Genomic DNA, 16,268 nt, shown 5'->3' on the forward strand with positions numbered 1-16,268 from the left:
AGATTATGCCACTGTGAAGTTTCTTGGGACAATTTACCCTGTTTAAAGACGTTCGGGAAATACAAGTTGTCAGGCAGTGTCATTTCAGTCCTGCATCCTATTATGCAATGTTTCTCATTTGAGAATGAGAGTATTCTGTTTGTTCAAACACCTGTAATTAATGACAGTGGCAGACAGAGCCTGGTATAAATTAGCATTGCTTCCAATGTGCTAGCCAGAAATGTTGTACCGATTCACAGAAACATTGGATCTTCTCTTCCAAAATGCATGGTCGGATAATTGGTCTGGCGTTTGCTATCTGCTACCCTATACTTGCAGCTATCGGTGTCCCTGGTAAGCCCTGAGCTGAGAGCTCGGTGTGTTGTATGTTTTATTCTTCCCCATTCCTACTGTGTCTCTCCTAATGATAATGCAATTTTATATACAAGTATGTAAACCTCTAATGAAAGGGCATCAATCTGAAATAATACATCTGTTTTCTCTTCAACGATGCTTTCCAATATTTTCCGTATTTTTTCTTTAATTTCTATTTCTTGGTGTGTGCAGTATTTTGCTGTTTTACATGTTTTACCTTGAGATTTCCAATCTGTGCAGTTAAGTGCTTGATGTAACCTTTATTTTGATCTGGTTATTTTATGATAAATAATTCAGCACAACTGCTCCTATAATATTTAGACACTGTATCCACCTGCATTTGGAAAGGCAAGGACTGATTATGGATAGTCAGAATAGCTTTGTGCATGTGAATTCGTGTCTCACCAAGTTGATTGAGTTTTGTGAAGAGGTGACAAAGAAGTCTGATGAAGACAGAGCAGTGTCTGATGTCTGCATGGACTTAGCAAGGTTTTCAACAGAATTCCACATGGTAGACTTGTTAGCAAGCTTAGATCACACAGAGTGCAGGGAGAACTGGCCCTTGGGATACAAAACTAGCTTGAAGGTAAGCGACAGAGGATGATAGTAAAGAGTTGCCTTTCTGGCTGGAAGCCTGTGACCAGCGGTGTGTCATAAGGATCAGTGCTGGGTCCACTGCTTTTTATTATTTATATACATGATTTTGATGTGAATATAGGAGGTATGGTTAGTAGGTTTGCAGGTAACACCAAAATAGTTGGTGTAGTGTACAGTGAAGATGACTGTCACTGAGTACAACTTAAACAGAGGGGCCAAAGGGCTGAGGAGTGGCAGATGAAGCTTAATTTAGATAAATGTGAGGTGTTGTATTTGGGGAAGGCAAATCAGAGCAGGACTCATACAGTTAATGGTAGGGCCCAGGGGAGTGTTGCTGAACAAAGAGACCTTGGGGTGCAGTTCCTTGAAAGTGCAGTCGCTGGTAGGCAGGGTGGTGAAGAGGCATTTGGCACACTTTCCTTCATTGATCAGAACATTGAGTGTAGGAGTTGGGATTGTCATGTTGTGGCTATACAGGACATTGGGGAGACCACTTTTGAAATACTGCATACAATTCTGATCGCTCTTCTGTAAGAAGGATGTTGTGAAACTAGAAAGGGTGCAGGAAAGATGTTGCTGGGAGTGTAGAGTTTGAGCTATAGGGAGAGGCTGAATAGACTGTGGCTTTTTACCCTGGCCTCAGAGACTGAGGGATAACCATGTGGAAATTTATAAAATCATGAGGGGAATGGCAGGGTGAATAACTAAGGTCTTTTTCCTGGGGTGAGAGGGTCAAAAACTAGAGTCATAGGTTTAAGGTGAGAGGGGAAAGATTTAAAAAGGACCTGTGGGGTAATATTTTCACACGGAGGGTGGTGCATGTATGGAACGAGCTGCCAGATGAAGGCTGGTACAACTACAACATTTAAAAGGCATCTGGGTGGGTACATAAATGGGTAGGGTTTGGAGGGATATCGGCCCAATGCTGGCAAATGGGACTAGGTCAAATTGGGATGTCTGGTCACTACAGATGAGTTAGACTGAAGGTTCTGTGTCCGTGCTGTATGGCTCAACGACATTATGACCTCCCTCTGACCTCGCTTCTCATACTACTAACAACACATCCTTTCAATTCTCTCTCCGTCATTGTTTATCTGCCTATCCTTTAACTGTTTCTACATTGTTCATCCAAACAACTCCTACTGGTCATTGTAGTATTTCTTAATTACACTCTGAGGAAAACAATCTCCCTTGTATTCCTGATGCATTTATTTGTGATTGTTACATTCGGATTCTGAGATCCTGCTGTGTGGAATCACCGTGTCTAGCTCATACCATTTTAACCCCTTTCAGGTGACCCCCTCAGTCTCTTTTTCTAAGTGAAGAAACTCCAACAATTTCATTCTTTCCTGGCAGTTATTTCCACTCAGTTTTGTTATCATTATTGTAATTGTTTTGCACTTTCTCCAGAGTTTTGATCATCTTACTTAAGGAAAGATGTGATTGTATTGGAGGCAGTTCAGAGATTCAAAATTCAGCATTAATTCTAGAGATGAGGGAGATGGTAGAGTCTTATGAAGAGAGATTGAGTAGTTTAGATCCATACATGCTAGAGTTTAGAAGAATGGGAGGAGATCTAATTGAGGTATCTAAGGTGCTAAAGGGGATTGGCGAATTAGATCTCGAAAGGGTGGTTTCCCCTTGTAGGGCAATCAAAAATGAGAGATCATTGTTTTAGAATATGGGAAGAAGATTTAAAACAGAATTGAGGAGCAATGACTTCTCTCAAAGGGTCGTGAACCTTCAGAATTCACTAACCCAGACTGTGGTGGATGCAGGGACACTAAGGAAATTTAAGAAGGAGATAGACACCCCCATAGTGGGAGCATCGGGGTTTCAGCCAGGGCTGACAGATGCTACATTTAAAACTTGGGAGTCCAGAGGTATCTCCTGCTTGGGAGACCTGTTCGATGGGGAGGTTATGATGTCCTTTGAGCAGCTGCACCAGAAGTTTGGACTGCCTCACAAGGACCTGTTTCGGTATTTTCAAAGACGAGACTTTATACAAAGGAAGACCACACTGATAGTCAATCCTTACAAATCGGATAGGGAAAGGAGAGTGCTATGGCCGATGGGGCTGCCCTCAGTCAGTACTCCTTATCATTCACTATACAATAAGGTCTCAAAGGATATGGAATGATTATATAAAACCTGGAATCAAGAATTAGGGTTGGAAATCTCTTTAGAAATGTGGGAGGACATCTGGGAAAATGCCAGGGAGACCTCTATTTGTACAGAACTCAGGCGACTCAATTAAAGATACTTCACAGGGCTCATATGGCACCTGAACGTCTCGCAAAATTCAAGGCAGGAGCATCCCCAATGTGTCCTAAATGTAAAATAGAAGTTGGCACTCTCTTGCATTGTCTATGGACATGCCATAAGATCCACAGGTATTGGGATAGAGTAATGAATGCCTTGACAGAGATTTTGGGTACGGAGATTAGATCGGATCCAATGTCCCTACTTTTGGGCTCTCCAGATCTTTCCTCCCTGGATGCATACGGGAGGAAATTATTTACTATCCTCTCCTTTTGTGCAAGGAAAAATATTTTAGTGCATTGGGTATCCGAAGGCCCCCCAGGACTTTCAAACTGGCACAAGATAGTCATGGAATATATCCCCCTTGACTTCCTCACAAATATGGTGCACCAAAAAACACAATTATTTTATAAAACATGGCAACCCTTTTTGAACTATATTGACACAGATATTTCAGCCATATTGTCCAAGGCTTTTGTTTGGCTGTGATAATGGTTCTGTCTGGTTCGGGGGCCTAGGACGAGGAATCCCGTATAAATACGGGTTCAATTATGACTTGATGTAAATCTAATTTGAGGATGTATCTAGTTATTTAATTACTTTGTTGTTTACTGTTAGTAATGTATGATATCCTATTTTATATTTTGGTTGTTTGTAGAATAGATTAGTAGTTATTTGGGTTTTTTACTTTTTTTATTTGTTGAATTTTATATTGGTGCTGTTATCACATGGTAAAGTGGGATACACTTGTTTTTATTATTTTTGTAATTTTGTAAAAAAACCTTAAAAATTTTCTTTCTTCAATAAAAATACCCACAAAATAAAAGGAGATAGACAGATTTTCAAATAGTAAAGGGTTTTGGTAAATAGGCAGGAAAGTGGGGTTGAGGATAAGATGAGGTAAAAACAATGACTGCAGATGCTGGAAACCAGATTCTGGATCAGTGGTGCTGCAAGAGCACAGCAATTCAGGCAGCATTCAAGGAGCAGCGAAATCGATGTTTCGGGCAAAAGAAGGGCTTTTGCCCGAAACGCCGATTTCGCTGCTCCTTGGATGCTGCCTGAACTGCTGTGCTCTTCCAGCACCACTAATCCAGAATGAGGATAAGATGAGTTCAGCAATGATCTCTTTGAATGGTAGATCAGGCTGGAGGGGCTGAATTACCTTCTCTTGCTCCTCGTTCTTATATTCAGTGCCCCATATTCCTTTTTGGAAACCAGAGCTCTGTGTTCAAGGTTTAATGCAAGTTTAACATCACTACTCTGCCTTTCAGTTCTATTGGGATTGTCTAAAGACCATGGGGTTGGAGAAAAAAAAACAACGACAACAAATTTGAGAAATAAGTTGGCAAGAAATGGCACATCATGACAGGATTTAAAGTTTTGCCAAAATGAATTGGCCAGAGTGGTAGACAAAGTGGATAAGGGAATGGAACTCCTACAATGTGTGCTAGGATCCTTTCTAAACCAATGTGTAAGAATGATTTACTATTAAATTGGGTAATGGAGAATGAGCCAGGACAGGTAACAGAAAAATAAGTAGCAAAATATTCAGACAATAGTGACCAGAACATAATAAGGGCAAAATATATCAAGGATAAGATATCAAAAATTGAAGAGACAGAATATGGCCAGTTGGGAATAGAGCTGTAAAAATAATCTGATAACAACATGAGCAAGCAATTATATTCTTTATTTAATCATTCACAGGGTATGTGGATTGCTGGCTAGATAAGCATTAGTTGCTCAGCCTCAATTGCCACTGAGAAGGTGATGAACTACCTTCAGAACAAAGCAGCCCACTCAATTCGCGTGTCATCCATCACCTTCAGTATTAATTTCCTTCACCACTGATGCACAGTGACAGTAGTGAGTACCATTTACAGGATGGAACAGGATCTCACAAAGCCTCCTTCTATCATTATCAGTGTAAAATACTCAAGACGCCCACTGTAATCAGATAGTCTACTGTGATATAACCATTTATTTCTTTCAATGAACGTGTGTTCACAAATCTATTCGAATGATAGAGAGATGCTATTTCTTCTGTGCATCTAAAAATAGGCTCACCAGCAGAAGTAAAGATTTTAATAAAAGACCGATTTAAGACAACTGATAATGCTGTGAGAAAATCGAACAGTTTAATAGTCTAAACTTATCAGTTTATTTTAAAAATTAAAATACTTTTTGACATGATAGAATATATCTCAGCATGCACTCATAACCCTAAAAATATGAATATATTTTGAATAGCTTTCTTCAACCAGTATAAAAGTTGGAAATACACTATTCACATTCAGGTACATGTTTGAACTGAATCTTGAACCAGTATAGAAGATCACTTTAACCCTGTATTCAGCATTCAAATTCAACCTTCCAAAATGAATCACTTCATATTTATCCAGGTTGAACTCCATTTGCCACTTCTCAGCCCAGCTCTGCATCTTGTCAATGTCTTATTGTAGCCTGCAACAGCCCTCAATGCTATCTACAACACCGCCGACCTTTGTGTTATTGGCAAACCCTTCATCCAAATCATTTATAAAAATCTCAAAGACCAGAGGCCCAAGAATAGATCCCTACAGGATACCACTGGTCACTGACCTCCAGGCGAATACTTTCCATCAACTACCACTGCTATCATTTTTCGGCCAGCCAATTCTGTATCCAGCCAAATTTCCCTGTATCCCATACCTCCTAACTTTGTGAATGAGCCTGCCATGGGGAACCTTATCAAATGCCTTAATGAAATCCATACACACCACATCCACTGCTCAACCTTCATCAACTTGTCTTGTCACATTCACAAAGAACTCAATAAGAACTGCCCCTCACAAAGCCAAGCAGACTACCTTTAATCAAACTATGTTTTTCCAAATACGCATAAATCCTAACTCTTAGAATCCTTTCCAGTACCTTGCTTACCACAGACATAAGACTGACTGGTCTGTAATTCCCAGGGACTTCCCTATTCCCTTTCTTGAACAGAGAAATTACATTCACCTCCCTCCAATCAGCCGGTACTATTCCCGAGGAGAGTGAGGATGCAAAGATCATTGCCAGAGGTGCATCAATCTCATTGCTTGCTTCCTAGAGTAATCTTGGATATATCTGGTCCGGCCCTGGGGACTTATCTACCTTGATGCTTCCCAGGATATCTAGCATATCCACTTTTTAAATATAAATCTGTTCAAGGCTATTAACCAGGTCCACGGTGTTCTCACTATCAACAAGATCCCTCTGTCCAGTGAATACTGAAGCAAAATACTCATTTAGGGCCTCCCTTATCTCTTCAGACTCCAGACACAAGTTCCCTCCACTATCGCTGATCGGTCCTATCCTCTCTCCAATCGTTCTCTAATTCCTCATGTATGTGCAGAATGCCTTTGGGTTTTCCCTAATCCTTCTCACCAAGGCTTTTATGTGCCTCCTGCTAGCTCTCCTCAGTCCATTTTTGAGTTCCTTCCTAGCTACCCTGTAATCCACTAAAACTGTGCCAGATCCTTGGTTGCTCAACCTTAAGTAAGCTTGCTTCTTCCTCTTGATGAGAAGCTCATCTGCTCTTTTCACCCAAGGCTCCTTCACCTTACCATTCCTTGCTTGCCTCTAACACTCGCAACAACTTAAACATCCTCCACATTTCTGTTGTGCCTTTCCCATAGAACAACTGTTCCCAATTTATACTCCACAGTTCCTGTTTAATAGCAGTATCATTTCCCCTAACTAATTAAATACCTTCCCATACTGTCTGTTCCTATCCATCTCCATGGCTATGGTAAAGGTGAGGCAGTTGTGGTCACTGTCACTGAAATGTTCTCCCACTGAGAAATCTGACACCCGACCTGGCTCATTGCCTAGCACCAAATCCAACATGGCCACCCACCTAGTCGGCTTATCTACATATTGAGTCAGGAATCCCTCCTGGACACACCTGACAAAATCGGCTTCATCCAGACTATCTGTACTAAAGAGGTTCCAGTCAGTATTGGGAAAGTTGAAGTCACCCATAGCAACAACTCTGTTACATCCGCACCTTTCTAAGCTCTGCTGTCCAATCTGTTCTTCCATTGCTCTGCTGCTATTGGGGGCTCAATAGAAAACACCCAATAAAGTGACTGCTCCTTTCCTGTTACTGATTTCCACCCAGACTGACTCAGTAGACAAACTCTCCTCAGCAACCTCCTTTTCTGTAGCTGTGATCCACTCTCTAATTAACAGTGCCACTCCCCCTCCTCTTTTACCCCCCTCCCTGTTCTTTTTAAAAGATCCAAACCCTGGAACATCCAGCAACCATTCCTGCCCCTGTGAAATCCATGTCTCTGTTTTGGCCACAACATCATACTTCCAAGTACTGATCCATGCTCTAAGTTCATCACTCTTATTCCTGACACTCCTTGAATTGAAACCGACACACTTTAATCTATCCCTTTGCCCTATCAACTGTGTATCCTTCCTGACAGACTTTCTGCATTCTCTTTATGCCCAATCAACAACTACTCTCTCCTCTGATCTGTAGCTCTGGTTCCCATCCCCTTGCCAAATGGGTTTTAAACCCTCCCGAAGTGCTCTCGCAAATCTCCCACCCAAGACATTCGTGCCCCTCCTGTTTAAATGCAACCCGTCCTTCATGGACAGGTCCCACCCTCCCCAGAAGGTACCCCAATGACTTACATGTCTGAAGCCCTCCTTCCTGCACCAGCCCTTTAGCCACATGTTTAGCTGCACTTGCTCCCTGTTCCTCATCTCACCAGCATGTGGCACCAGTAGTAATCCTGAGATTACTACTCAGCTCATCCTGCTTTTTAGCTTCTAACCTAACTCCCTGAAATGATGTTTTAGATCATCCCTTTTCCTGGTTATGTCATTGGTGCCAATGTGCACCACGACTTCTGGCTGCTCACTGTTCCCCCTCAGAATCTTGTAGACTCAATCAGAGACATCCTGGACCCTGGAATCTGGGAAGCAACATACCTTCTGGGAGTCCCATTCACGACCACAGAATCTCCAGTCTGTTCCTCTAACTATTCAGTCTCCTACCAGTAGCACTTTTCTATTCTCCCCACTTCCCTTCTGAGCCACAGAGCCTGGCACAATGCCAGAGACCTGGCTACTTTTATGGCTTTCCCCTGGCAGGTTCCCTATCGAACAGTATCCAAACGGTATACTTATTATTGAGGGGAATGGCCACAGGGGCTCCATGCACTGTCTGCCTGTCCCCTTTCCATCCCTGACTGTAACCCAGCTACATTTTTCCTGGACCTGAGGTGAGACTACCTCCCTGTAACTCTTCTCTATTACCCTCTCCGCCTGCCGAATGATCCAAAGTTCATCCAGCTCCACCTCCAGCTTCAGTTCCCTCTTGCGGTTTCTGAGGAACTGGAGTTCTCGCAGATGAAGCCAGTGTTGACCCTTACCTCCCACATCCTACTGGAGGAGCATGCAACTGCCCTAACAACCATTCCCACTGTTCTGAATTCCCAAAAAGACTATTGAAAAAAACTAGTAACCTTACCGAATTCGGTGCACAGATATTATTTGTTTGTTTGGAGGAGGAGGATGGAGACACGTTTTGGTAAAGCAATCACCCAAATATGTTACCTCACTGACTCGACAGTCACACTTACTCAGTTTAACATGTACATTTAAAATTTCCTGATCTTTTAATGAGCACTTGAGTGTATATTGTTAGATGAAAAGTTCTAATTCTATAATAATTACATGGTTAGACTTATTATTTTACCTGGATTATTATAATATTTCTTGCTGAACCAATTGAAGCTCTATCTTAGAAGCAGAATTGGAGCTATTTTGTCATCCCTTCAGTGTTGCTTGGTCAAAATCCTGGAACTCCCTCCCTAGTAGCATTGTAATATTTATACCACATGTAGCGTTACAGTTCAAGAATACACCTCACCACCAGCTTCTCAAGGGCAGTTAGGAATGGGCATTAAATGCTGGCTTAGCCATCAACGCTCACATCCCATTAATTAATAAAATGATACTCATGTAGTGACCTACTAGTTTCTTACCTCCATGAAATACTGTCTCAGGTTTGGAAAATTATATTGCTTTACAGAGTAAAATTAGATTATTGACCTAACTGATTATGATTAAAATGGTATTCATGGTCCATAAAAGGTATGGAGATCAATATCCAGCCAGTGAGAAACTGGTAACTCCTCATGCTTCTATTAAATGAATTAAGTTATCTGATTGCTTATTTCCATTTATTTTCTACAGCTAATGTGGCAGCAATAGTTATCCTGTCGCGAGGAAGGTGTGGTCTCTCTAAATGCATTACTCGTTACCTGGTAGCCATGGCAGTGTCAGATCTGCTGGTCACCATCATGGGTGTGATATTGAATCGAATCAATGGCCTTTTCTTCCCATTCAGTTTCCTGTACATTACTCCACTGTGTAGGCTCAGATCCATCTTGCTGTTCAGCGCCAGAGACAATTCAGTTTGGTTTACAATAGCTTTCACCTTTGATCGCTATGTGGCCATTTGTTGTCAGAAGTTGAAAAGAAAATACTGTACTGAAAGATGTGCTACTACTGTTATACTAATTATCTGTGTCTTGTTTTGTTTAAAAAACATCCCCTGGTACTTTGCATATAGACCTAGCTATGTAGTGAATGGTATTCCTTGGTATTGTAACTTAATACCAGAGTATTACACGTCACAGATATGGATAGCTTTTGATTTAATTGACACGTTGTTAGGCTCATTTGTTGCATTTGTCGTGATTTTGCTGCTCAATGTGTTAACTGGAAGGTACATTTTAGTAGCCAGTAGAGTTCGCTGGAAACTCCGGGTTAATTGCAGTGCTGAGACTCATCGTGACCCAGAATGGGAAAACCGAAGAAATTCCATTATTTTGCTCTTTTTTGTAAGTGGGAGTTTCATCTTGTTGTGGATGACGTACCTTATTGTTTTCATATATATGCAAATTGCAAACGATAATTCTTTCTCAGATCCCAATTCCCCTTTGTATATCGCTCAAGAAGTAGCTTTCTTGCTTCAGTTCTTTAGCTGCTGCACAAACACATGCATTTATGCACTGACCCAGAGGAAATTCAGAGAAGAGTTGAAGAATGGGGTCAAATATGCACTGGCGTTAATTGCAAAATTGCTTACATCCTGAAAAATGTGTTGCAAAAGTGAGACAGTATAAAAGTGAAGAAAAAGACTTACAATAGTACAAATAGATATAGGAATTAACAGGTTAACTGATAATAAGAAAGGAATCGAAACATTCTAATTGGAGCAAAAGTGAGCCATTTGGCCCTACTGCCCTAAGAAATGTGAGGTGAAAATTAACGCCATGTGCAATGTTGTGTTTTTGGTTACCTTTATTAACCCACTCACCAGCTCGCTACATTCATTAATACCGGGTTCCTGTTCATTCATTCATAACCCTTTACCAACCCGTTGTTTGTTAGAACATGGTTTCATTCATTCATTTCTAAAACTGCATTTTGTCATAAATTTTACTGTTACAATATAGACTAAAATTAAAACACCCCTTTCAACTCATTCACATTAATCCCTTATCAGGCCTATTTCTACATCAAAAGCTACCCCTGAATAGATATCAATATCGTAAACAGTATTATTCCCATCAAGTCTCCATGAAACACTCTAATATTAATCAGCCTTTACCAACTGTCCCCCAGATCTGAATAGCTTACAGAACGCCAATCAGTTTCCTCAGTCAGTAGACTAGCTACCTGACGAAGGGGCAGTGCTCTGAAAGCATGTGCTTCTAAATAAACTTGTTGGACTATAACCTGGTGAAATGTGATTTTTAATCCAGATAGTAGGAACTTTTAACCGGGCTGTTATCCCTTTCAGAAACTAACTGTCAAAACAGCGCTTATGTGAAATTGCATGAATGAATTAAGCTCATACCAGCAAATAGTAAATAAATCTCATAACCCTGCTGCGGTAATCAGTTTAATATTTTTTATTCTTTAATTAACTAGGGTACAATTTCTAATTTATTTAGAACACATAAGCTGAGTATTTTTTACTAGCATTTACTAACTTAAAAGACAAAAGGACTAATACCTCTTAATTATGCAAGTAGATCAGACAGACACTCTTAATCGTATCAGGAGTAGCAGCCAACATTTAGTACATGTTTTAACCCAACTCCTGAATTCCAGGTCAGAAGCTCCTCAAACTTTTGTGTATTATAGATAAAACAATGTGACACCATAGTAATGGAGTTTTAATAAATGTAATAACTGGGTATGAAAAGGCTACTCTTAGAAGTGTATTTCGGGATTCTATTGCTGCCTTGAACTTGTGCTACTTATGTTACCTTAATAAAGAGGCGATGTTCACCACTCACTGATTTCAATTGTTATTTGAACACCATCCCACAGCGGCAAATGTTGTATCTTTAGCTGCATACATCATTTCCTCTGGCAGTTCATTCCACATATGAACCACTATAAGATCAGCCCTCAACTTCTTGCACTCCAGTGAAAATAAATCTCAATCTATCCAGCTTCTCCTTATAACTCAGACCCTCCGGTTCTGGCAACATCCTGGTAAATCTTTTCTTAAACCCTTTCCAATTTAATAATATCCTTTCTGTAGCAGGGTGACCAGAATTCCTTTGTCTAAGTCATTTATTATTCTGGTGAAACTTTATTGCTGGAACAGCACAGCAGGTCAGGCAGCATCCAGGGAACAGGAGATTCGACGTTTCGGGCACAGGCCCTTCTTCAGGAATGAGCAGAGAGTGTTCAGCAGGAGAAGATAAAAGGTAGGGAGGAGGGACTTGGAGGAGGGGCGTTGGAAATGTGATAGGTGGAAAGAGGTCAAGGTGAGGGTGATAGGTCGGAGTAGGATGGAGGCGAAGAGGTCAAGAAGAAGACTGCAGATCAGGAAGGCGGTGCCGGGCTGGAGGGATTCGGCTGAGACAAGGTGGGGGGAGGGGGGAAGAAGAAACTGGTGAAGTCCAAGTTCATCCCCTGTGGTTGGAGGGTTCCCAGTCGGAAGATAAGACGCTCCTCCTCCGACCGTCGCGTTGTTGTGGTTTGGCGGTGGATGAGTCCAATGACCTGCATATCCTCGGTGGAGTGGGAGGGGGAGTTGAAATGCTGTGCTACAGGGTGGTTGGGTTGGTTCGTCCGGGTGGCCCAGAGGTGCTCTCTGAATCGCTCCGCAAGTAGGCGGCCTGTCTCCCCAATATAGAGGAGGCCACACCGGCTGCAGCGGATGCAGTAGATGATGTGGGTGGAGGTGCAGGTGAATCTGTGGCGGATATGGAAGTTTCCTTTGGGGCCTTGGAGGGAGGTGAGGGGGGAGGTGTGGGCGCAAGTGTTGCACCTCCTGCGGTTGCAAGGGAAGGTGCCGGGAGTGGAGGTTGGGTCGGTGGGGGGTGTGGATCTGACAAGGGAGTCGCGGAGGGAGTGGTCTCTACGGAAAGCTGATAGGGGAGGGGAGGGAAATATATCCTTGGTGCTGGGGTCTGTTTGGAGGTGGCGGAAGTGACGGCGGATGATGCGCTGTACATGGAGATTGGTGGGGTGGTAGGTGAGGACCAGTGGGGTTCTCTCCTGGTGGCGGTTGGAGGGGCGGGGCTCAAGGGCGGAGGAGCGGGAAGTGGAGGAGATGCGGTGGAGGGCACTGTCGACCACGTCGGGGGGGAAATTGCGGTCCTTGAAGAAGGAGGCCATCTGTGTTGTACGTATTTTGAACTGGTCCTCCTGGGAGCAGATGCGGCGGAGACAAAGGAATTGGGAGAATGGGATGGCGTTTTTACAGGGGGCAGGATGGGAGGAGGTGTAGTCCATGTAGCTGTGGGAGTCGGTTGGTTTGTAGTAGATGTCCGTGTTGATTCGGTCGCCTGAGATAGAAACAGAAAGGTCTAGGAAGGGGAGGGAGGAGTCCGAGACTGTCCAGGTGAATTTGAGATCGGGGTGGAAGGTGTTAGTGTAGTGGATGAACTGTTCAACCTCTTCGTGGGAGCACGAGGTAGCGCCGATACAGTCATCAATGTAGCGAAGGAAAAGATGGGGGGTGGGGCCAGTGTAGTTGCGGAAGATGGATTGTTCCACATACCCTACGAAAAGGCAGGCATAGCTGGGGCCCATGCGGGTGCCCATGGCTACTCCTTTTGTTTGGAGAAAGTGGGAGGATTGGAAAGAAAAGTTGTTCAGGGTGAGGACCAGTTCGGTCAGTCGAAGGAGGGTGTCGGTGGAAGGGTACTGGGTGGTACGGCGGGAAAGGAAGAATTATTCTGGTGAAAACTGGAAGCTTCAGTACATATCACTGATGAGGAAGAACAACTTGCCAGAACTATCAACACAATTATTAAAGCTCTTCACAAATTTATAAAGAGGAAAAGTGTATTTAAAGGTGAGTGAGCCTGTTAAAGATCTTGCAATTGAAATCAGAAATGCCAACTAACTAACTACATACTTTGCATTAGCCTTTACAATCAGGGTGAAGACAAGGTATCAGAGATACATGGAAAATTGAAAATACAAAAACAGGGAAGGATTAACTCAGTGTAATTTAAGTAAACAAAACATTTTAATATTGATCAGCCTTTACCAACTGTCTCCCAGATCTGAATAGCTTACAGAAGGCTAACCAGTTTCCCCAGTTAGTAGACTGGCTACCTGACGGAGCAGTGCTTCTGTAGAAAGAAATGAGATTTAAGGTTAAATGAATGTTCAGGAGCCCCTGGTTTCCCTCTGAACATTAAAATGTAGATGACAAAATTGCATATGCTTTACTCATTGTCTCAAATTCACTCAATTCAGGAATTGTTATTTTGCATTGGCAAATGCTATTGAACAAGGGTAGCAGAAATGAACTCCATAATTATATTTCTATTAGTGTGGATCAGTCATTGAATATTGATAGAATGAAATATCAGCTGGTCAGAGAGCATGAGCATGGATTGTATTGGATAGTTCATAGCAAACAATCAACTTGACTTGAAACAAACAAAACAGAAATTGCTGGAGAAACTCCACAGACCTGACAGTATCTGTGGGAAGAAAGCAGAGTTAATGTTTCAAGTCCAGTGACTCTTCATCAGAAACTGTTTGTTTTAATCAAGCTGACTTTTTAGAGCTAGTAATTAACGTGGTGGTTAAGGAAATGCCCATAAATCTTATTTATTTGAACTTCCACGAGGCATTGAAGAAAGTCCCACTTGAAAATGAAAATAGATGAAGTTGGAGGTAATTTGTTAATGTGATAAAACCTCCCAGTGGGAGCTGGAAGACAGAACAGAAATCAATAAATATCTAGTCAGATTGACAACAAGAGATTTGTGCTTTTGCCTCAGTGATATGTACTGATGCCTCTGGTTTTCACCAGAATAATAAATGACTTAGACAAAGGAATTCTGGTCACCCTGCTACAGAAAAGATATTATTAAATTAGAAAGGGTTTAAGAAAAGATTTACCAGGATGTTGCCAGGACCGGAGAGTCTGAGTTATAAGGAGAGGCTGGATAGATTGAGATTTATTTTCACTGGTGTGCAAGAAGTTGAGGGCTGATCTTATAGAGAGGTTTATAGCATCATGAGGGGGACATAAATAAAGTAAATAGCAAAAGGTGTTTTCCATAGGGTGGGGGAGTTCAAAACCAGGGGGCATATTTTTAAGGTGAGAAGAGAAAGATTTAAAAAAAGACATGAGGGGCAACATTTTTACACGGAGAGTGGTTCATATGTGGAATGAACTGCCAGAGGAAATGATGTATGCAGGTAAAGACACAACATTTAAAAGACATTTGGATAAGCACATGAATAGAAAAGGTTTGGGGAGGATATTGACCAATCGCAGGCAAGTGGAACTAGTTTAGTCTGGGAACATGGCTGGCGTGGATTAAATGAACCAAAGGACCTGTTTCTGTGCTGTATAACTCCATGACTCTATGAAATAAAGTTTTGTTGCACAGAAAACTAATGGTAAAGAGGAATGTAGTGAATGCAGGAAATCTCAAATAGAAATAAAGCAAAATCTAGCAGGTTACAACAGCATCTGTGGAGAGCGAAACAGAAATGGCCTTTTGTGTCTTAGCTCTTTGAAAGATCATCGCCTGAAACATTATTTCTCTTGACGAATGCCACAGTAACCTGCTGAGTATTTCCAGCATTTTCTGGATTTGCTTGAGTAAACCATGCTAGAAAGGAGTAGAACATTGTAAAGGATTGTTGACAGACTTAAGTGAGTGGCCAAAAGAATGGCAGATGGGGTTTAATAAAGGGCAGCCTGATGTCATCCATTTTGGATCCATAAGAGAGAGCTAAGAGCATTTTCTAATTTGTAAAGGCCAGGAACTGCAGATAAGTAAAGAGAATTGGAAGGGAGGAGGAATTCCTATAGGTAAATCAATAATTAATTCAAAAAGCTAATAGAATGTTAATTTTAACTCAAGGGGTTGAAGGACTTGAAGTTATTTTCCAGCTTTGTAATGCTTTGGTTGTTCTATATCTGATAGTGCATTCTGTTCTGGGCACCGAATCTCAGCAACTCTATTATTGTATCATTAAATCTTTTCTCTTCCAGTGAAAATGCTTGATTTTATGTAATCCATTTTGTCCAACCACATTATTATCTTGGGTGTACTGTTCAGCAACTAGAGGCCATAATTTTAAGGTGACAGGAGAAAGATTATGAGGGACTTTTTCTCACACAGAGAGTGGAATGGCCTGTCAGAGGAAGTGGTGGTTGCAGGTACATTTGAAGGACATTTGGACAGGTACATGAATAGGAAAGGTTTGGAGATGTAGACCATTCCAGGCAAGTGGGACAAGTTTAGCTTGAGAAACCTGGGTCGGCATGGACAAATAGGGTTGAAGGGTGTGTTTCTGTGCTGTATGACTCTATGACTTCATATGGCTGCAACATTCTTGAGGCCCATTGCTAGAGTGGCATGGTGATTCAGTGGTTAGCACAGCTACCTCACAGCACCGGGGACCTAGGGTAGATTCCATCCTGAGATGACTGTCTGTGTGGGTTTGCTCTTTTTTCCTCCCACAGTCCAAAGATGTGCAGGTTAGATGGATTGGCCAAG

At 41.9% G+C, this 16,268-nt stretch overlaps 1 protein-coding gene across 1 annotated transcript; it reads left to right on the forward strand.

Annotated features, from left to right (window-relative positions):
* The first annotated feature begins 263 nt into the window (after positions 1–263).
* Positions 264–10,358, forward strand: LOC148148863 (neuropeptides capa receptor-like). Its single transcript, XM_087991812.1, has 2 exons — positions 264–333; positions 9,454–10,358. The coding sequence occupies exons 1-2, from the start codon at positions 264–266 to the stop codon at positions 10,356–10,358; spliced, it is 975 nt and encodes a 324-aa protein (XP_087847938.1).
* Positions 10,359–16,268: the final 5,910 nt, after the last annotated feature.

The sequence above is a fragment of the Chiloscyllium plagiosum genome, unplaced genomic scaffold, assembly GCF_037043375.1.
Source record: "Chiloscyllium plagiosum isolate Xiang-an unplaced genomic scaffold, Cpla_swu_hap1 HiC_scaffold_11, whole genome shotgun sequence".
In the NCBI taxonomy this organism is placed as follows: domain Eukaryota; kingdom Metazoa; phylum Chordata; class Chondrichthyes; order Orectolobiformes; family Hemiscylliidae; genus Chiloscyllium; species Chiloscyllium plagiosum.